This window comes from Capra hircus, chromosome 26 (assembly GCF_001704415.2).
Source record: "Capra hircus breed San Clemente chromosome 26, ASM170441v1, whole genome shotgun sequence".
In the NCBI taxonomy this organism is placed as follows: domain Eukaryota; kingdom Metazoa; phylum Chordata; class Mammalia; order Artiodactyla; family Bovidae; genus Capra; species Capra hircus.
In genome coordinates this window covers 35242339-35265568 of record NC_030833.1, presented here as the reverse complement: position 1 = coordinate 35265568, position 23230 = coordinate 35242339, and the positions used below count along the sequence as shown (strand labels likewise).

The 23230-nt window shown below is 37.8% G+C and overlaps 1 protein-coding gene across 2 annotated transcripts in view; it reads left to right on the top strand.

Annotated features, from left to right (window-relative positions):
* The window catches only part of LOC102188304 (cytochrome P450 2C9), a 46777-nt gene that overhangs the window by 18934 nt on the left and 4613 nt on the right, over positions 1-23230 (top strand). Inside the window, exons 5-7 of one of the 2 annotated variants that reach the window (XM_018041338.1) lie at positions 311-487; positions 6604-6745; positions 10753-10940. In XM_018041338.1, coding sequence (XP_017896827.1) covers positions 311-487; positions 6604-6745; positions 10753-10940 — 507 coding nt within the window. The remainder of the gene's footprint in view (positions 1-310; positions 488-6603; positions 6746-10752; positions 10941-23230) is intronic. The other variant, XM_018041339.1, reaches the window with a different exon arrangement.

The following is a 23230-nucleotide window of genomic DNA, read 5'->3' as shown; positions in this document are numbered from 1 at the left end:
CCATATTTCATGGTAGAAGGGAAGATTGATATAAGAAAATGAGGTAATTTTTATAACAGTGCTTTTATACTATACATATAATATATGATTATAGGAAATGATTATCATATTTGATACCTGGTCAGAATGTTCTCCTTCATAGATATCTATCAGTATAGCAAATTATGTACCTGTAAGGTAAGAATTTCCCTCAATACAGAGACCATATTATATTAATACTTATAACACCATTTCTGACAAGGTTTGGTCATATGGTATAGAAGTATTATTAAAGTGATCTTTATTTAATAAACAATTGTTTCTCTCCTAGGTTTGCAATAGTTTCCCTGCACTCATTGATTATTTACCAGGAAGTCATAACAAAGTAATTAAAAATGCTGCTGATTTAAAAAGTTATGTGTTGGAGAAAGCAATGGAACACAAAGCATCCCTGGATATTAACAACCCTCGGGACTATATTGATTGTTTCCTGATCAAAATGGAGCAGGTGAAATGTTAATATCTGACCGATTGTGCATTCTGTGGTTCATTGACTAGTTCTGTATTTATCAGAGTTATTTCAATGGTCAGGGAAGCAATGCTGTCAAGCAGTTTAAATACATATTGTGTGCACAATAAGTAGAAAAATTGATCCTGCTCTTTGTGTAATAAGAATCTACCCAAAGAGAGACAGAATGACACCTCAGGTGAAATGTAAACAATTACAAACAAGTTGTTGTTTATTTGCTAAGTTGTATCCTATTATTTTGAGAAAATGCAAAATATCATGCTGTAATATGAAGATGGTCATGGTAATCGCACACACTGTGTGAGGGAATGGAAAAGAATGACTTAAGGCAGCTGGCCTTCCTGTATGTCCAGTGGTTGGAAATATAATAATATATTTGCATTGAAAGACAGGGGAGGGAATTTCAGATGGGTATGTGCTGTGTTCAGCAGTGCAGAGAAGTGTGATGGGAAAGAGTAGGTGGATGGAAGAGAGAAACCTTAATTGAGTGTAAAGTAAAATGGATTGACATAGATACAGAGTTGGAAGTTGGTGTCTGTGAGCACCATTTGTGGAAAAGACTGTTTTTCCCACATGAATCATCTTGACATCCTTGTTAGAAATCAGTTGACTCAAAATGTGGGGGTTTATTTGTGTAATCTCAATTCTATTTCGATAATCTCTGTCAGTCCTTACGTCAGTATCACATCATCTGGCGGTCTTAATTATTAGCTTTGTAGTTAGTTTTGAAATTGAGATGTCCTTTAACTTTGTTGTTCTTTCTAAAGATTGTTTTGGCTTTTGTGGTCTCTTAAACTTCCATGTGGATATTAGAATAAACTTGTCAATTTATACCAAGAAAGTGATTTTGCTAGGGATCGCAAAATTTTAGTGAGCCTATGCCTCTGGACTCAACTTCATGTGTGTTCCTCAGTGTTTTTCTCCCCCCTTAGATGGGGCAGGAAAGCGAGAGTGGGCCAGAGCTGGGAATTTCACTTCTCCCACAGCTAGAGCTAACTGGATGGGATATTTCTCTATCCTCAGTTTGGTTAGTGTCTGATAAAACCCCAGCAGGTGAGGCTCTGGTTAACTAGCTTCTGTTGAGGACAGGCCTTCTTAAGACTTTATTTGGCTACTCAGTCTTGCAATATCTTTTTTCTCCTTTGACATTCAACATATTTGTGTATTTGGGTCTTAAGTGACTTTCTTGTAGACAATGTAGATTTTTATTTCTAATTTGAGGAATTAATATATTAAACATATAACATATTAGCTTTAGATGTACAACATAAAGATTCAATATATGCATGTATTGCCAAATGATCACCAAGATAAGTCTAATTAACCTCCATCTCACATATAATTGCATTTTTTTCTTGTGATAAGAATTTTTAAGATTTACCTTCCTAGCAACTTGCAAATTTACAATATAGTATTAACTACAGTTATCATGCTGTATAGCATATTCCTAGGACTTATTTATATTTTACAACTGGAAGTTTGTACTTTTTGACCACATTCATTCATTTTGACCTCTCTTCATCTCTGAGTCACCAACGTGTTCTCTGCATTTATGAGTTCAGATTTTTATTTTATAGTCCACATATGTGCGCATGCTCAGTCGCTCAGTTGTATCCAACTCTTTGTGACCCCATGGACTGTAGCCCACAAAGCTCCTCTGTCCATGGGATTCTCCAGGCAAGAATACTGAATAAGTTGCCATTTCCTACTCCAGGGGATCTTCCTGACCCAAGGATCGAACCCAAGTCTCTTGTGTCTCCTGCTTTGGTAAGCAGATTCTTTACCACTGCACCACTGGGAAAGCCCATAGTCCACGTATACGGTGAGATAATATGATATTTTATTTTCTCTTCCTGATTTATTCCATTTAGCATAATGCCTTCAAGTCCCGTCCATGCAATCATAAATGGCAGGATTTCCTTCCTTTTTATGGCTATATTATACTCCATTATAAATAGGATATTTATCTACACAGTTTATAATGATTAGATGTAGTGAATGATTTACTTCAGTGTACTACTTTTTATTGTAAAGAGTACAATACCAGAAAGTTTCTGGTAAGTTTTTAAATTTTTATGGTACTGTACTTTTAGCTCCTGAATTTCTATTGGTTCTTTATTACAATGCTGTTCTCATTATTGATATTCCCTAATTGTTCTTACACTTTCTGATATTCTTATTTCCTCATACATGGCTTCCTTCATCTCTTTGCACATACCTAAGACATCTATCTTATATTTTTTAATCTAGTAAATCCATTGTCTGGGTTTCCTCAACAGTGGTTTGTGTTAATTTTTTTTTCAGTTGTTAATGGACCATACTTACATGATTTATATAATGTAATGTGGTAACTCTGGAAATAAGATTTTACACTCTTCTAACAATTGTTATTGTTATTTGATGAAGACTGTATTAATTCCTTTGTGTAGTAACTTTTCTAGATTATTTTTACCAAGACTATTTTCTTATCTTGTGTGGTCACTTGACTCTCTGTTCTGTTATCTCCATAGTCAGATAGTGACCCTACAGAGATTCTCTTAAATACCTGTACCTAAATGTAAATGGGAAAAGAAAGCATTCTCTTTATGTTTTCAATGAAAGTCATGGAGATTGAAACAATGGCTGATTTCTGTGCCAGCCTCCAATGTAGAAGAATGTAGTCCAGTTTCTTGTTCTGAGATCCACTGGCTACACCACAAATAAAGTCCACACTCTCCATAACTGTCTGCCTTGGAGCTGGGTTATGAGGAATGTTAGTCAGCATGGGAGATGTCACATTTATCAGACACTGCACCTAAGCACATCAGCTGCAAGTGTCTAACTAGTTTCCAGAGTCTCAAAGTAGTTGCTCAGACACTTTGTGCGTGGCCAGTTGTTATTTCAGTGGAGGGATGGATTTTTGAAACTTCCTATCTGCCTTCTTTGTGACATTAAGTCAGTAATGCTATCATAATAATACTGAGTGCTTTTGATCTATATCAAGGAAGGTTTTTTATTTGTATGCATGCTAAGTCACTTCAGTACTATCTGTGGACTGCAGCCTGCCAGACTCCCCTGTCCATGGGATACTCCAGGCAAGAATACTGGAGTGGGTTGCCACGCCCTCCTCCAAGAGATCTTCCCAACTCAGGATCAAACCTGTGTCTCTTCCATCTACCTGCACTGGCCAGTGGGTTCTTTACCACTAGCACCACATGGGAAGCCCTTTATTTATATAGGTTTTCTTTAATCTTTCAACATTGTTTTATATAATTCCTTTCAGCAGTATTTTCTATAGCCTAAGAATGATAGGCTATGAACACATAATGACTTTATCTTCAAATCCAATTCAAGAAATCAAAATACTAGTACTGTTTTATGAGTTCACTGCCTTTCTAACTGACTTTAGAATAGTTTTGAATTGACAAGCTTATAGCTTGTGTAAAGTCAAAGACGATAACTTTTTCTAAAAAGTATACTCATTCAGAGTGTTTGGTCTCCCTTGAGGTGTTTATTACTTAATATTAGACATGGCACTGGACCACTGGAGGTTGCAAATGCATCGTGAAGTTAATATTGGCCTAAGGACAGGTTCACAGTGTTTTTGCATGTTAGCAGTCCCTTCTACTCAGTATTTAAAACAGCCTGCTCACTTTTACTTGTCATGTGCTTTTTATGTCTGTTTGTTTTAATTCTGTGAAAAATGCCCTTGGTAATTTGATAGGGATTACATTGAATCTGCAAGGAGATCCAACTAGTCCATTCTGAAGGAGATCAGTCCTGGGTGTTCTTTGGAAGGAATGATGCTAAAGCTGAAACTCCAATACTTTGGCCATTTCATGCAAAGAGTTGACTCATAGGAAGACTCTGATGCTGGGAGGGATTGGGGGCAGGAGGAGAAGGGGATGACAGAGGATGAGATGGCTGGATGGCATCACCAACCTGATGGATGTGAGTCTGAGTGAACTCCGGGAGTTGGTGATGGACAGGGAGGCCTGGTGTGCTGCAATTCATGGGGTCGCAAAGAGTTGGACACGACTGAGCGACTGAACTGAACTGAACTGAACATTGAATCTGTAGATAGCCTTGGGTAGTATAGTCATTTTCACAATATTGATTCTTCTGATCCACGAACATGATATATCTCTCTATCTGTTTATGTCATTTTTGATTTTTTCATTGGGATCTTATAGTTTTCTGAGTACAGATCTTTTGCCTCATTAGGTAGGTTTATGCCTAGCTACTTTATTCTTTTCGGTGTGATGGCAAATGAGTCTGTTTCCTTGATTTCTTGTTCTGATCTTTCATTGTTAGTGTATAGGAATGAAAGAGATTTCTTTTCTATGTATTAATTTTGTATCCTGCAACTTTACCAAATTCATCGATGAGTGCTAGTAGTTTTATGGTAGCATCTTTAGGATTTTCTGTGTATAATATGTATAATACCATTGGCTGCAATGTGGTGGGTGCATGCTCAGTCATGTTCAATCCATTTGTTATTCAATAACATATTGTTCAGCCTCCATTTGTGTTTTATACATTTTTTTCTGTAATTGATATCTAATCTCATAGCCTTGTGGTTGGAAAAGTTTCTTGATATGATTTCAATTTTCTAAAATTTACTGAGTTTTGATCTGTGACCCAAGATGATATCCTGGAGAATGTTCCATGTGTGCTTGACAAAAAATGTGTATTCTGCTGCCTTTGAATGGAATTTCCAATTAATATCTAGGACAGTAAGTTTATCTAGTCTAATGGGTTATTTAAGGCTTGTGTTTCCTTAATTTTCTGTCTGGATGATCTGTCCAGTGCTGTAAGTTTAAGTTGCCTACTATTATTTTGTTAGTATACATTTTCCCTTTAATGGATGTTAACATTTGCCTGGGAGAAGGCAATAGCAACCCGTTCCAGTACTCTTGCCTGGAAAATCCCATGGATGGAGGAGCCTAGTAGGCCGCAGTCCATGGGGTCGCTAGGAGTCAGACACGACTGAGCGACTTCACTTTCATTTTCACTTTCATGCATTGGAGAAGGAAATGGCAACCCATTCCAGTGTTCTTGCCTGGAGAATCCCAGGGATGGGGGAGCCTGGTGGGCTGCCATCTCTGGGGTCGCAAAGAGTCAGACACGACTGAAGTGACTTAGCAGCAGCATTTGCCTGACACACTGAGGTGCTCCTATGTTGGGTGCATATGTACTTATAATTGTTACATCTTCTTGGATTGATCCTTGATCATTATGTCCTTCCTTGTCTCTTATAACAGTCTTTATTTAATTTATTTGTTTATCTTTATTTATTTGGCTGTGCCAGGTGTTAGTTGTGGCATGCAGGATCTTCTAATTGTGGCATGTGAACACTTAGCTGCAGCATGTGAGATTTAGTTTCCCAACTAGGGATCAAACCTGGGCCCCCTGCATTGGGAGTGCAGAATCTTAGTCACTGGTCCACCAGGGAAATCCAAGTCTTTATTTTAAAGTCTATTTTGTCCGGTATGAATATTGCTACTCCAGGTTTCTTTTGATTTCCATTTGTATGGAAATCACTTTCAATCTATCAAATACTTGTTTTGAGTAAGAAAGAGGAAGTGTACCAGTAAGCTTCTATTTATATCTTGCTGGCAAAAAATTAAGCTGCATAGCCTGAAAGTGAATGTGTTAGTCACTCGGCTGTGTCTGCCTCTTTGCAACTTCACGGACTGTAGTCCACCAGGCTTCTCTCTGTCCGTGGAATACTCCAGGCAAGAATATTGGAGTGGGTAGCCATTCCAATATCGAGGGGATGGAGAAGCTATTGCCTTCTCCAGAGGATCTTCCCTACCCAGGAATCAATCATGAGTCTCCTGCATTGCAGGAAGATTCTTTACTATCTGAACCACTACCTAAATGCAGAAAAGGCTGATGAATGGAACTTTTAGGCAAACGAGGAATAAGGCAGGAGAAAATGACATTTAAGTCAACTGATCTACAGTATTTTGTTTTTCTACACAGTGGTTTTTTCCCTATAATTGCCCAGTAGTTTGTATGTTGCCTTAACTTTAAAACACCATGAGCTATTGTGGATTAAGGGCAATTCTGATAAGCTAGCTTGTCAAACAATTTTATCAAATCATTCCTAGGAAAAACAAAATCAACAATTGGAGTTTACTTTGGAAAACTTGACAACCACTGTATTTGATTTGTTTGGAGCTGGGACAGAGACGACAAGCACCACTCTGAGATATGGGCTCCTCCTGCTGTTGAAGCACCCAGAGGTCACAGGTATGGTTCATGGTGAGCAGGGTGACTGCAGAAGAGATATTGGAAAGAGACTGGGAGTGTTTTCCATCTTGTTGCTCTTGCAGAATTATGTAAATCTCTGTTTGAGCAGCTTAATGTTTTCAGTTTTAATGAAGGGATGGTATTGGGACATCTTTACATAATACAGGAGGATGACAGACAGAAGTGAAACACTGTGGAAAATAAAAGCAATAAAGCAGCATCTGGATTTCATGGGAGGTCATGTGTAGCAGGCACTCCCAGCATGAATTGGCCTGGGGCTGCATAATGTGTTTATTACGGAAAGGCCAATTTGTTGCCACCTCATTCTGAAAATGCAATGTTCTAAAGTTTTCTAGAGGGAAAATGGAAGCACTCCTTGCTGCTGCTGCTGCTGCTAAATCGCTTCAGTCATGTCCGACTCTGTGTGACCCCATATGGCAGTCCACCAGGCTTCTCTGTCCCTGGGATTCTCCAGGCAAAAATACTGGAGTGGGTTGCCATTTCCTTCTCTGGATACTCTCCTTCAGTTCAGTTCAGTTCAGTCACTCAGTCGTGTCTGACTCTTTGCGACCCCATGAATCGCAGCACGCCAGGCCTCCCTGTTCATCACCATCTCGCGGAGTTCACTCAGACTCATGTCCATAGAGTCCGTGATACTGAAGCCTAAATGGAAATCCTAGAAATTTAGTAAGGTGGCCAGACATAACGTCTACTTTCTGGGAAGTGATCTAAAAATTTAGATTCACAAGAAATTGTACTATTCAGGTTTAAGGTGCCTGTAAAGGTATTTTATTAGTCCAGAAGTCTGGTTCTAGAGAAACAGTGCTTGCCAAAATAAGAACTTTGGTGATCTATAGTTTTATCTTTTACAAAGAACATTATATAAGACATTTACATTTAAAGAGTTATGATTATTCATAGCAATTTAGAAACAATCTCCTGTCATGTGTCAGGATGTCTCTACAATGACTATGAACTATTCCAGATAAGAATCAGTCTTCTAAAGTTGGACAAGAAGAAGCCAGGAAACAGCAACAGATAGATCTTTAACAAATTTCTAAAACACAGAGAACATATTGCGGGGTGATAATAAAGTCAGTAGAGACGATGAAGTTGTATCCTAAATATTAGAAAAGGAAGATAATTCTCTGCTAGCTCAGTTGATAAAGAACCCACCTGCAATGCAGGAGACCCAGGTTTGATTTCCGGGTCAGGAAGGTTCCCCTGGAGAAGGGATAGGCTGCCCAGTCCAGTATTCTTGGACTTCCCTGGTAGCTCAGATGATAAAGAATCCATCTCCAATGTGGCCTGAGTTTGATCCCTGGGTTGGGAAGATCCCATGGAGGAAGGCATGGCAACCCACTATAGTATTCTTGCCTGGAGAATTCCCATTACAGAGGAGCCTGGTGGGCTACAGTCCATGGGGTTGCAGAGAGTCAGACACAATTGTGTGACTAAGCACAGCACAGAGAAGATTAAGTTGTGCCCTAAATATCAGAAAAGGAAGATACATAATTAGGAAAAGTTGTTTATATCCCTACCAGCCTGTAAGTTTCCGCATTTAGAAGTAGCAGGTGACAAACAGAAGAGGGGGAGACAAAGGCTGATAAAAGTAGCTCACCTAGCCACAACTCTTTGACAACTCCTTAGTGGCTCAGAAGGTAAAGAGTCTGACTGCAGTGAAGGAGACCCAGGTTTGATCCCTTGATCGGAAAGATCCTCTGGGGAAGGGAAAGGTAATCCACTCCAGTATTCTTCCCTGGAGAATTCCATGGACAGAGGAACCTGGAAGGCTACAGTCCATGGGATCACAAACAGTTGGACATGACTGAGACACTAACACTTACACTTTATCAGATCACTGTGTTCCCCCAGTCGGATGAGAGAAGAGGATCTCTCTAGAGAAGTGAAATCTAAGAGGCCCTACGCCCAGGACACTGGGCAGAGACAGGAGGAAACAGTGAGGTCACAGCATGGAAGAAAATTTAGGGAAGCATCCACATCTTGAATTCAGACTCAGCTCCATTCTGCATCCTGCTCCCTGAAATTCAGCAGCAAGAGAAAAACTCAAAAGAGTGAACACTCTGGAGAAAAGACCTCTAAATATTGCCAGGTAGATAGATAATTCTCTTGATATGTCTAACAGAGTGAATGAAATTTCAGAACACCAAGATAAAAGAGAAAATTGTAAAAACTTTCAGGAAATGTAGCAGGTCATAGATAAAGGATTAGAGTTCACAACAGCATCAGAATTCAAGAGCAACTATCAAACTGGGTATTGATTTTATAAAGGGTATTTTCAGACCAGTGTGTCTGACAAAATTTTTACCCACTCTTTCCCTTTTCTCATCCAAATTCCTAAAGTCATGTCACAGGAAGTCATGGCTCCAGAAATCTTGAGAACTCATGAAGGAGAATGAAAGTGTCAGGGCTATAGCTAGGTATCAGGCATAGAAAATACCTGCTTCAAAATGGATTAGATAGATAAAGCAGCTATGAAGGGAGACACCAAACAAAAGAGAAGTGATTGATGACCTGAGATTTCCTTATAAAACGAAAACTGTTATTTGGAGTTTGGAATATTTATCTCAGTATTTGGAAATAATTCTAGATCAAGATGCAGAAATTTATAAGATGAAATAAAGAGACATATTTAAGTCCAAGAAAATACAAAAAATGAAACATAATCATAGTTGTCTGATCAGGAAGCTTTGTTTATGTAGCCAGAATGATGATAAAATGAAATTCTAACAGCCAAAAGTTGTGATCTAAATATATTGGGGGAAATGGAGTAACAGGAATTATGTGTATTATGTGTGTTCTGTATGAAGTGGAGATGGAGCTATACTAATAAATTCTCATCTCCCACAGGACAATATTGTCTAGAAATAGGTATGTTAAAAATAGAAATAGTGAATTATTATTTAGAAATATAGCATCAATTTCAGAAGAAACTGCTAGAATACTCAGTGTGGTGGCTTATGGAAATTGGAAGATGAAAAGAGTATCATTGCAAATTGTACAAATACACAAAAAAATGTATAATTTAACTTTTCTGCCTCTATATTATTTTGTTAAAAATTAACATCTGATTCCTATTTTTCTTTCAGCAAGGACTATAATTCTTGAGGTTATGTTTTGTTTATGTTTTGAAACAGTTCATCATTTGTTTTATCACGTATGTTAATATAGAGATATGTATAGATGTATCTTAAACACAGTTTGTAGGAAACGTATACATCTATATTATGGTCATTTTCTCTCTATGTCTGGGTGTAGTTCTGGGCATGTAACTGACTTTTGTTTTAATTTTTGTTTATTTATTCATTTAGTTTTGGCTGTGCTGGGTCTTTGTTGTTGCATGTCAGCTTTCTCTAGTTTTAGCAACTGGGGCTGCTTTCTAGTTGCTGCATTCAGGCTTCTCCTTGTGATGGCTTCTCCTGTGGCGCACAGGCTCTAGGGCACACAGGCTTCAGTAGTTACAACATGTAGGCTCAGTAATTGCAAGGCATGGGCTCAGTTGCCCCACAGTGTATGGAATCTTCCCAGACCAGAGATTGAACATGTGCTCCCTGCATTGGCAGGCAGATTCTTATCCACCAGGGGAGTCCTAACTGATGTTTATAATGATGTTGGAATACCTTCATAATGCTTCGTGTATCCCTGAATTCAGTCCTAAATATTCATTGGAAGGACTGATGCTGAAGCTGAAACTTCAGTACTTTGGCCACCTGATATGAAGAATTGACTCACTGGAAAAGACCCTGATGCTGGGAAAGTTTGAAGGTGGGAGGAGAAGGAGACGACAAAGGATGAGATGGTTGGATGGCATCACCGACTCAATGGACATGAGTTTGAGCAAGCTCCAGGGGAGCCTGGTGTACTGAGGTCCGTGGGATCGCAGAGTCGGACATGGCTGGGTGACTGAACTGAACTGATCCCTGAATTGGTATGAAAATGTGATATGCGTTTTTCTTTTTTGCATTAGTCATACTATCTCTTATCAGCTAAGGTCCAGGAAGAGATTGACCATGTGATTGGAAGACACCGGAGCCCCTGCATGCAGGACAGAAGCCACATGCCCTACACGGATGCTGTGGTCCATGAGATCCAGAGATACATTGACCTGGTCCCTTCCAGTCTTCCCCATATGGTGACCCATGACATTGAATTCAGAAACTACATCATCCCCAAGGTTAGATTGGGTTTTCTTACAGTGACTTCAGTGGTCTTGACATTCCCATTTCGTGGTATGTGTGCAATCCTTAATGAACACAGATGAGAGAAGCACTAAAATCATATGTGAGGCAATTCAATAGTTTGTGTATTGTTTCCAGGTTAGTCTAGAAAGCTTTATAACAGACTTTGACAGGTAGCAGTGTAAGTCTTCCAAATTTGTTCTGCTTTGTTAATATTGTTTTTCTGATCTTAGATGTTTACTTTTCCAAACATTGTTAGTACTAGTTTGTCAGTTTATCAAAGCTCTCTGCTGGGATTTTTATCAGTGTTACATTAGATCTATTTAGAAAGGTTTAACATCATGACTCATTTTATCTTTGTGTTAATAAATCTGGTGTATACTTCCAGTTTTGGGGGGTTTATAGTTCTCTCAAAAATTTTCAGTGTACTGATTGGCTTGCAAATCTTTTGTTTTGTTTCCCCCCTAGGTGCTGAATATCATTCTTGCTTTTATAAACTTTTTAGTCTTTTCTATTTCTTTTAACTGGAATATGGGAATATAATCAGCTTTTATCATTTGATGAATTTAATGGCAGGAAACTTGCTAATTTTAAAATCATTACTAATAATCTTTCTCTAAATTAATTGCAATTTCTATATACACTGCCCTGTAATCTGGGTTAATATCCATGTTTCATCTTTGTTTCATTTCTGATCTACAGGAGAGTGGAGGTTAACCTCTCACTACTGAGCATGTTTTATGTATATTTTGGTAGATTTAAAAAATTAGATTAGGAAAATTTATCCTCTTTATTTTTTATGATTTATAGGTTATAATTGCTATACAATTTTCCATATTGATTTCTGAAAGTATTGTTATGATTGTATGGCCTCACTTTCCCACTAAATATACATATTATAAGTATACACTCAGCTGAATTTGGTTTGCAACATTTTGTTCAGAACTTCTCTGTTTAGAGTAAAGAATTTTGGTCTACTCTATTTCTTCCTCAAATTTTTCTTGTCAGATTTCTGATATTAAGATAACGTTGTCCTTATAAAGTGAGATGAGAAATATTCCCTATGGTGGGCATATTTTATAAGTCTTCCCTTCTTCTACTTGTGGTCACCTAGCTGTGCTTTTGAAGTGCCTAATAACTTTATGTTGAGTATCAATTGTTATAAATGAGAAAATGCTGAGTTTCAGATGATGTTTATATTCTTCCACAAAAAGTTCATCCTTCTCCTAGTGGATATTTGGAATGATATAACACCTCCCTTTTAAGTAAAATGTGGGCATTGACACAGACTAAAATTATTGATAACTTTGGATGTTAAGGCAGTGGAAACATGAGTCTTAACCATTGGACCACCAGGGAGGTCCCCCCAGCCTGTGTTTCAATTTTTCCCACCTTTACTGAAATATCCTTTATGGTCTTTTTTTCCCCTTTTTAATTCAATATCCAGCCAAAGAACAAGCATGAAATCTGGCTATCTTCACTTTTTAGTCTTCCAATATGAGTTCTCTTTGCCCTCTTTGTTTTCTTTCAGTACATTTCACTTTGTGAAGTGTCCAGGCCAATACTCATGTAAAATATTCTTCAAGCTGGTTCTCTAGAAATTAGATTCCAGTTATGACTGGGCAAGAGAACTACATAGGTGCTTTGCATATCCCACTGAAATTTGTTGGGAAGAGGGAGGCCACATCATGTCACTTACCTCGTTATTGGTTATGCACTGTTGTTCACATAATAAAATAGTATCTGTCAGGTTTTTCCATGGCCTATGTTCTGACGTTTTTTTTACACTTAATTAATAAAAATCTATGGCAAAGTACTAGAACTTAATAAATTTCATGCTTATCATTCACCCTACAGTTTTAGCATTAATAGGTAAATGTTGCTTAAGTCAGTGACCCTAAGGTGAATTGTTATAAAATGATTTTTCTACTTTTTTCATGCTTTCTGTATGTTTCCTTTTTAATTTTATTTTTCATTAATTAATTAATTTATTTTACTTTACAATATTGTATTGGTTTTGCCATATATTGACGTGAATCTGCCATGAATGTACATGTGCTCCCCATCCTGAGCCCCCCTCCCACCTCCCTCCCCATACTATCCCTCTGGGTCATCCCAGTACACCAGACCTGAGCACCCTGTATTATGCATCAAACCTGGACTGGCGATTTGTTTCACATATGATATTTTACATATTTCAACGCCATTACCCATATCATCCCTCCATCATCCTCTCCCACAGAGTCCAAAAGACTGTTCAATACATCTGTGTCTCTTTTGCTGTCTCACATACAGGGTTATCATTACTTTCTTTCTAAATTCCACATATATGCATTAGTATACCGTATTTTTGTTTTTCTTTCTGGCTTACTTCACTCTGTATAATAGGCTCCAGTTTCATCCACATCATTTGAACTGATTCAAGTATATTCTTTTTAATGGCTGAGTAATATTCCATTGTGTATATATACCACAGCTTTCTAATCCATTCATCTACTGATGGACATCTAGGTTGCTTCCATATCCTGGCTCTTATAAACAGTGCTGTGATGAATATTGGGGTACATGTGTCTCTTTTGACTCTGGTTTCCTCAGTGTGTATGCCCAGCAATGGGATTACAGGGTCGTATAACAGTTCTATTTCCAGTTTTTGAAGGAATCTCCACACTGTTCTCCATAGTGGCTGTACTAGTTTGCATTCCCACCAACAGTGTAAAAGGGTTCCCTTTTCTCCACACCTTTCCATCATTTATTGTTTGTAGACTTTTGGATATCAGCCATTCTGACTGGCATGAAATCGTTCTTCATTGTGATTTTGACTTGCCTTTCTCTGATAAAAGTGATGTTGAGCACCTTTTCATGTGTTTGTTAGCCATCTCTATGTCTTCCGTGGAGAAATGTTTGTTTAGTTCTTTGGCCCACTTTTTGAATGGGTCGTTTATTTTTCTGGAATTGAGATGCATTAGTTGCTTGTATATTTTTGAGATTAATTCTTTGCCAGTTACTTCATTTGCTTTATTTTCTCCCATTCTGAAGGCTGTCTTTTCACCTTGCTTACAGTTTCCTTTGTTGTGCACAAGCTTTTAGTATTAATTAGGTCCCATTTATTTATTTTTGCCTGTATTTCAAATATTCTGGGAGGTAGGTCATAGAGGATCCTGCTATGATTTATGTCGGAGAGTGTTTGCCTATGTTTTCCTCTAGGAGTTTTACAATTTCTGGTCTTACATTTAGCTCTTTAATCCATTTGAGTTTATTTTAATGTAAGATGTTAGAAAGTGTTCTAGTTTCATTCTTTTACAAGTGGTTGACCAGTTTTCCCAGTATCACTTGTAAAAGAGATTGTCTTTTCTCCATTGTATATTCTTGCCTCCTTTGTCAAAGATAAGATTTCCATAGGAGCATGGATTTATCTCTGGGCTTTCTATTTTGTTCCAGTTCAGTTCAGTCGCTCAGTCGTGTCTGACTCTTTGCAACCCAGGCAGGCCTCCCTGTCCATCACCAACTCCCAGAGTTCACTCAGACTCACGTCCATCAAGTCAGTGATGCCATCCAGCCATCTTGTCCTCTGTCGCCCCCTTCTCCTCTTGCCCCCAATCCCTCCCAGCATCAGAGACTTTTCCAATGAGTCAACTCTTCTCATGAGGTGGCCAAAGTACTGGAGTTTCAGCTTTAGCATCCTTACTTCCAAAGAAATCCCAGGGCTGATCTCCTTTAGATTGGACGGGTTGGATCTCCTTGCAGTCCAAGGGACTCTCAAGAGTCGTCTCCAACACCGCAGTTCAAAAGCATCAATTGTTTGGTGCTCAGCCTTCTTCACAGTCCAACTCTCACATCCATACATGACCACAGGAAAAACCATAGCCTTGACTAGACAGACCTTAGTGGGCAAAGTAATGTCTCTGCTTTTGAATATGCTGTCAAGATTGGTCATAATTTTCTTCCAAGGAATAAGCGTCTTTTAATTTCATGGCTGCAATCACCATCTGCAGTGATTTTGGAGCCCCCCCAAAATAAAATCTGACACTGTTTCCACTGTTTCCCCATCTATTTGCCATGAAGTGATGGGACTGGATGCCATGATCTTCATTTTCTGAATGTTGAGCTTTAAGCCAACTATTTCACTCTCCTTTCACTTTAATGAAGAGGCTTTTTAGCTCCTCTTCACTTTCTGCCTTAAGGGTGGTGTCATCTGCATATCTGAGGTTATTGATATTTCTCCCGGCAGTCTTGATTCCAGCTTGTGTTTCTTCCAGTCCAGAGTTTCTCATGATGTACTCTGCATATAAGTTAAATAAGCAGGGTGACAATATACAGCCTTGACGTACTCCTTTTCCTATTTGGAACCAGTCTGTTGTTCCATGTCCAGTTCTAACTGTTGCTTCCTGACCTGCATACAGATTTCTCAAGAGGCAGGTCAGGTGGTCTGGTATTCCCATCTCTCTCAGAATTTTCCAGTTTATTGTGATCCACACAGTCAAAGGCTTTGGCATAAAGCAGAAATAGATGTTTTTCTGAAACTCTCTTGCTTTTTCCATGATCCAGCAGATGTTGGCTTGAGCATTACTTTACTAGCACGTGAGCTGAGTGCAATTGTGCAGTTTGAGCATTCTTTGGCATTGCCTTTCTTTGGGATTGGAATGAAAACTGAAAACTGACCTTTTCCAGTCCTGCGGCCACTGCTGAGTTTTCCAAATTTGCTGGCATATTGAGTGCAGTACTTTCACAGCATCATCTTTCAGGATTTGAAATAGCTCTGCTGAAATTCCATCACCTCCACTAGCTTTGTTCATAGTGATGCTTCCTACGGCCCACTTGACTTCACATTCCAGGATGTCTGGCTCTAGATGAGTGATCACACCATCGTAAATATATGGGTCGTGAAGATCTTTTTTGTACAGTTCTTCTGTGAATTCTTGCCGCCTATTCTTAATATCTTCTGCTTCTGTTAGGTCCAGACCATTTCTGTCCTTTATCGAGCCCATCTTTGCATGAAATGTTCCCTTGGTATCTCTAATTTTCTTGAAGAGATTTCTAGTCTTTCCCATTCTGTTGTTTTCCTCTATTTCTTTGCATTGATTGCTGAAGAAGGCTTTCTTATCTCTTCTTGCTATTCTTTGGAACTCTGCATTCAGATGCTTATATCTTTCCTTTTCTCCTTTGCTTTTCACCTCTATTCTTTTCACAGCTATTTGTAAGGCCTCCCCAGACAGCCATCTTGCCTTTTTGCATTTCTTTTCCATGGGGATGGTCTTGATCCCTGTCTCCTGTACAGTATCATGAACCTCATTCCATAGTTCATCAGACACTCTATCTATCAGATCTAGGCTCTTAAATCTATTTCTCACTTCCACTGTATAATCATAAGGGACTTGATTTAGGTCATACCTGAATGGTCTAGCGGTTTTCCCTATTTTCCTCAATTTGAGTCTGAATTTGGTAATAAGGAGTTCATGATGTGAGCCACAGTCAGCTCCTGGTCTTTTTTTGTTGACTGTATAGAGCTTCTCCATCTTTGGCTGCAAAGAATATAATCAATCTGATTTCAGTGTTGACCATCTGATGATGTCCATGGGTAGAGTCTTCTCTTGTGTTGTTGGAAGAGGGTGTTTGCTATTACCAGTGCATTTTCTTCACAAAACTCTTTTAGTCTTCGCCCTGCTTCATTCCGCATTCCAAGGCCAAATTTGCCTGTTACTCCAGGTGTTTCTTGACTTCCTACTTTTGCATTCCAGTCCCCTATAATGAAAAGGACATCTCTTTATAGAATCGTTCAACTTCAGCTTCTTAAGCATTACTGGTTGGGGCATAGACTTGGATTATGGTGATATCTATATTTCTGTCTTTGTGCCAGTACCACACTGTTTTGATGATTGTGGCTTTGTAGTAGAGGCTGAATTCAGACAGGTTGATTCCTCCAGTTCCATTCTTCTTTCTCAAGATTGCTTTGGCTATTCGAGGTTTTTTTTGTATTTCCATACAAATTGTGAAATTATTTGTTTTAGTTCTCTGAAAAATACCGTTGGTAGTTTGATAGGGATTGCATTGAATCTATAGATTTCTTTGGGTAGTATACTCATTTTCACTATATTGATTCTTCTGATCCATGAACATGGTATATTTCTCCATCTAATTGTGTCCTCTTTGATTTCCTTCACCAGTGTTTTATAGTTTTCTATATATAGGTCTTTAGTTTCTTTAGCTAGATATATTCCTAAGTATTTTATTTTTTTGTTGCAATGGTGAATGGAATTGTTTCCTTAATTTCTCTTTCTGTTTTCTCATTGTTAGTGTATAGGAATGCAAGGGATTTCTACGTGTTAATTTTATATCTTGCAACTTTACAATATTCATAGATTAGCTGTAGTCATTTTCTGGTGGAGTCTGTAGGGTTTTCTATGTACAAGATCATTTCATCTTCATACAGTCAGAGTTTTACTTCTTCTTTTCCATACTGGATTCCCTTTATTTCTTTTTCTGCTCTGATTGCTATGGCCAAAACTTCCAAAACTATGTTGAATAGTAGTGGAGAAAGTGGGTACCCTTGTCTTGTTCCTGACTTTAGGGGAAACGCTTTCAATTTTTCACCATTGAGGATAATGTTTGCTGTGGGTTTGTCATATATAGCTTTTATTATGTTGAGGTATGTTCCTTCTATACCTGCTTTCTGGAGATTTTTTTTATTGTAAACGGATGTTGAATTTTGTCAAGGTTTTCTCTGCATCTATTGAGAGAATCATATGGTTTTTATTTTTCAAGTTGTTAATCTGGTGTATTACATTGATTGATTTCCAGATATTGAAGAATCCTTGCATCCCTGGGATAAAGTCCACTTGGCCATGATGTATGCTCTTTTAATATGTTGTTGAATTTTGTTTGCTAGCATTTTGTTAAGGATTTTTGCATCTATGTTCATCTGTGTTATTGGCCTGTAGTTTCCTTTTTTTGTGCGGCATCTTCGTCAGGTTTTGGTATTAGGGTGATGGTGGGCTCATAGAATGAGTTTGGAAGTTTACCTTCCTCTGCAATTTTCTGGAAGATGTTGAGTAAGATAGGTATTAGTTCTCCAAATTTTTGGTAGAATTCAGCTGTGAAGCCATCTGGACCTGGGCTTTTGTTTGCTGGAAGATTTCTGATTACAGTTTCAATATCCATGCCTGTGATGGGTTTGTTAAGATTTTCTATTTCTTCCTGGTTTAATTTTAGAAAGTTGTACTTCTCTAAGAATTTGTCCATATTTTCCAAGTTGTCCACTTTATTTACATATAGTTGCTGATAATAGTCTCTCATGATCCTTTGCATTTCTGTGTTGTCTGCTTTCATCTTTCCATTTTCATTTCTAATTTTGTTGATTTGATTTCTCTCCATTTGATGATTATTTTTCTCTCTTTCTTGATGAATCTGGTTAATGGTTTGTCAATTTTATTTATCTTCTCAAAGAACCAGCTTTTGGTTTTGTTGATTTTAGCTATAGTCTCTTTTGCTTCTTTTGCATTTGTTTCTCCCCTAATTTTTAAGATTTCTTTCCTTCTACTAAACCTAGGATTCATAATTTCTTCATTTTAATGTTGCTTTAGGTGTAGAGTTAGGTTATTTATTTGACTTTTTTCTTGGTTGTGGAGGTAAGCCTGTATTGCTATGAACATTCCCTTTAGCACTGCTTTTATAGTGTTCCATAGGCTTGTGGTTGTTGTGTTTTACTTTTTCATTCATTTCTATGCAAATTTTGATTTCTTTTTTGATTTCTTCTCTGATTTTTTGGTTATTCAGCAGCTTGTTGTTCAGCCTCCATATGCTGGAATTTTTAGTAGTTTTTCTCCTATAATTGAGATCTAATCTTACTGCATTGTGGTCAAAAAAGATGCTTAGAATGATTTCAATTTTTTTGAATTTACCAAGGCTAGATTTATGGCCAAGAATGTGATCTATCCTGGAGAAAGTTCCGTGAGCACTTGAGAAAAAGGTGAAATGTCCTATAGATATCAATTAGGTTTAACTGGTCTATTGTGTCATTTAAAGTTTGTGTTTCCTTGTTAATTTTCTGTTTAGTTGATCTATCCATAGGTGTGAGTGGGGTATTAAAGCCTCCCACTATTAATGTGTTACTGTTAATTTCCCCTTTCATACTTGTTAGCATTTGTCTTACATATTGTGGTGCTCCTATGTTGAGTGCATATATAGTTATGATAGTTATATCTTCTTCTTGGATTGATCCTTTGATCATTATGTAGTGGCCTTCTTTGTCTCTTTTCACAGCCTTTGTTTTAAAGTCTATTTTATCTGATATGAGTATTGCTACTCCTGCTTTCTTTGGGTTTTTATTTGCATGGAATATCTTTTTCCAGCCCTTCACTTTCAGTCTGTATGTGTCCCTTGTTTCGGGGTGGGTCTCTTGTAGACAACATACATAGGGGTCTTGTTTTTTTATCCATTCAGCCAGTCTTTGTCTTTTGTTTGGGGCATTCAAGCCATTTACATTTAAGGTAATTATTGATAAGTATGATCCCATTGCCATTTACTTTATTGTTTTGGGTTGGAGTTTATACACCCTTTCTGTGTTTTCTGTCTTGAGGAGATCCTTTAGCGTTTGTTGGAGAGCTGGTTTGGTGGTGCTGAATTCTCTCAGCTTTTGCTTGTCTATAAAGCCTTTGATTTCTCCTTCATATTTGAATGAGATCCTTGCTGGGTACAGTAATCTGAGCTGTACATTATTTTCTTTCATCACTTTAAGTGTGTCCTGCCATTCCCTCCTGGCCTGAAGAGTTTCTGTTGAAAGATCAACTGTTATCCTTATGGGAATCCCCTTGTGTGTTGTTTGTTGTTTTTCCCTTGCTGCTTTTAATATTTGTTCTTTATGTTTGATCTTTGTTAACTTGATTAATATGTGTCTTGGGTTGTTTCATCTTGGGTTTATCCTGTTTGGGAATCTCTGGGTTTCTTAGACTTGGGTGATTATTTCCCTCCCCCATTTTGGGGAAGTTTTCAACTATTATCTCAAGTATTTTCTCATGGTCTTTCTTTTTGTCTTCTTCTTCTGGGACTCCTATGATTTGAATGTTGGCGTGTTTAACATTGTCCCAGAGGTCTCTGAGGTTGTACTCATTTCTTTTCATTCGTGTTTCCTTTTTCCTCTCTGTTTCATTTATTTCTACCATTATGTCTATTACCTCACTTATCCTATCTTCTGCCTCCCTTATTCTACTTTTAGTTCCCTTCAGAGTGTTTTTTTTTTTAATCTCATTTATTGCATTATTCAGTATATATTGACTCTTTTTCTATTTCTTCTAATTAGGTCCTTGTTAAACCTTTCTTGCATCTTCTTGATCCTTGTCTCTAGGCTATTTATCTGTAACTCCAATTTGTTTTCAAGATTTTGGATCATTTCACTATCATTATTTGGAATTCTTTATCAGGTAGATTCCCTATCTGTTTCTCTTTTGTTCGGTTTGGTGGATAATTATCCTGTTCCTTTACCTTCTGGGTATTTTTCTGCCTTTTCATTTTGTTTAGATTACTCTGTTTGGGGTAGTGTTTCTGTATCCTGGCATTTGGTGGTTCCTCTTTATTGTGGAGGTTCCTCACTGTGGGTGCGGTTGGATGGGTGGCTTGTCAAGGTTTTCTGGTTAGGGAAACTTGTGTTGTTGTTCTGGTGGGTAGAGCTGGATTTTTTCTTTCTGGAGTGCAATGTAGTGTCCAGTAATAAGTTTTGAGATATCAGTGGGTTTGGTGTGATTTGGTCAGCCTGTATATTGAGGCTCAGAGTTATGTTGCTGGAGAATTTGTGTGGTATGTCTTGCTCTGAAGCTTGTTGGCCCTTGGGTGATGCTTGATTTCAGTGTAGGTATGGAAGCATTTGATGAGCTCCTATCGATTAATGTTCCCTGGATTCAGAAATTCTCTGATGTTTTCAGGATTTGGCCTTAAGCCTGTTGCCTCTGGTTTTCAGTCTTATTCTTACAGTAGTCTCAAGACTTCACCTTCAATACAGCACCAATGATAAAACATCGAGGTTAATGGTGAAAAGTTTTTCCACAGTGAGCAACACTCAGAGAGGTACACAGAGTTACATGGAGAAGAGAAGACGGAGGAGGGAGATAGACGTGACTAGGAGGAGAAGAAGGGGAATTAAAAGGGGAGAGAGCAAGCTAGCCAGTAATCACTTCCCTATGTGCTCTCCACAGTCTGGACCCCTCAGAGATGTTCATGGAGTTGCACATGGAAGAGAAGAGGGAGGAAGGAGACAGAGGTGACCAGGAGAATAAAAGGGGGAATCAAAAGGAGAGAGGCAGATCCAGCCAATAATCAGTTCCCTAAGTGTTCTCCACAGCTCAGAACAGAAAGAGATTCACCAATTTGGGTAGAGAAGAAAAGGGGAAAGAGGGAGATAGAGGGGACCTTTTGGAGAAAAAGAAGAGTAAAAAGGGGGAGAGAGCAATCAGGCCAGTAAAAATGGGTCCTGTAAATTGGGTTCTTAAAGGTACAAAGTTGATAGCAAATACCAATAATTAAAAATTAAAAATCTTGAATAGAGGTTAGATTCTCAAAAATACAATATTAAAAAAGAAAAAGCAGATTGCTTTGGGTAGTATACTCATTTTCACTATATTGATTCTTCCGATCCATGAACATGGTATATTTCTCCATCTATTAGTGTCCTCTTTGATTGCTTTCATCACTGTTTTATAGTTTTCTATATATAGGCCTTTAGTTTCTTTAGCTAGATATATTCCTAAGTATTTTATTCTTTTTGTTGCAATGGTGAATGGAATTGTTTCCTTAATTTCTTTTTCTACTTTCTCATTATTAGTGTTTAGGAATGCAAGGGATTTCTGTGTGTTGATTTTATATCCTACAACTTTACTATATTCATTGATGAGCTCTAGTAATTTTCTGGTGGAGTCTGTAGGGTTTTCTATGTAGAGGATCATGTCATCTGCAAACAGTGAGAGTTTTACTTCTTCTTTTCCAATTTGGATTCCTTTTATTTCTTTTTCTGCTCTGATTGCTGTGGCCAAAACTTCCAAAACTATGTTGAATAGTAGCAGTGAAAGTGGGCACCCTTGTCTTGTTCCTGACTTTAGGGGAAATGCTTTCAATTTTTCACCATTGAGGATAATGTTTGCTGTGGGTTTGTCATATATTGCTCTTATTATGTTGAGGTATGTTCCTTCTGTTCCTGCTTTCTGGAGAGTTTTATCATAAATAGATGTTGAATTTTGTCAAAGGTTTTCTCTGCATCTATTGAGATAATCATACGGCTTTTATTTTCCAATTTGTTAATGTGGTGAATTACGTTGATTGATTTGTGGATATTGAAGAATCCTTGCATCCCTGGGATAAAGCCCACTTGGTCATGGTGTATGATCTTTTTAATGTGTTGCTGGATTCTGATTGCTAGAATTCTGTTGAGGATTTTTGCATCTATGTTCATCAGTGATATTGGCCTGCAGTTTTCTTTTTTTGTGGCATCTGTGTTAGGTTTTGGTATTAGAGTGATGGTGGCCTCATAGAATGAATTTGGAAGTTTACCTTCCTCTGCAATTTTCTGGAAGAGTTTGAGTAGGATCGGTGTTAGGTTTTCTCTAGATTTTTGGTAGAATTCAGCTGTGAAGCCGTCTGGACATGGGCTTTTGTTTGCTGGAAGATTTCTGATTACAGTTTCAATGTCCGTGCTTGTGATGGGTCTGTTAAGATTTTCTATTTCTTCCTGGTTCAGTTTTGGAAAATTGTACTTTTCTAAGAATTTTTCCATTTCTTCCATGTTGTCCATTTTATTGGCATATAATTGCTGATAGTGGTCTCTTATGATCCTTTGTATTTCTGTGTTGTCTGTTGTGATATCTCCATTTTGATTTCTAATTTTATTGATTTGATCATTCTCTCCCTTGTTTCTTGATGAGTCTGGCTAATGGTTTGTCAATTTTATTTATCCTTTCAAAGAACCAGCTTTTGGCTTTGTTGATTTCTGCTATGATCTCTTTTGTTTCTTTTGCATTTATTTCTGCCCTAATTTTTAAGATTTCTTTCCTTCTACTAACTCTGGAGTTCTCCATTTCTTCCTTTTCTAGTTGCTTTAGGTGTAGAGTTAGGTTATTTATTTGACTTTTTCCTTGTTTCTTGAGGTATGCCTGTATTGCTATGAACTTTCCTCTTAGCACTGCTTTTATAGTGTCCCACAGGTTTTGGTTTGTTGCATTATCATTTTCATTAGTTTCTATGCATATTTTGATTTCTTTTTTGATTTCTTCTGTGATTTGTTGGTTATTCAGAAGCGTGCTGTTCAGCC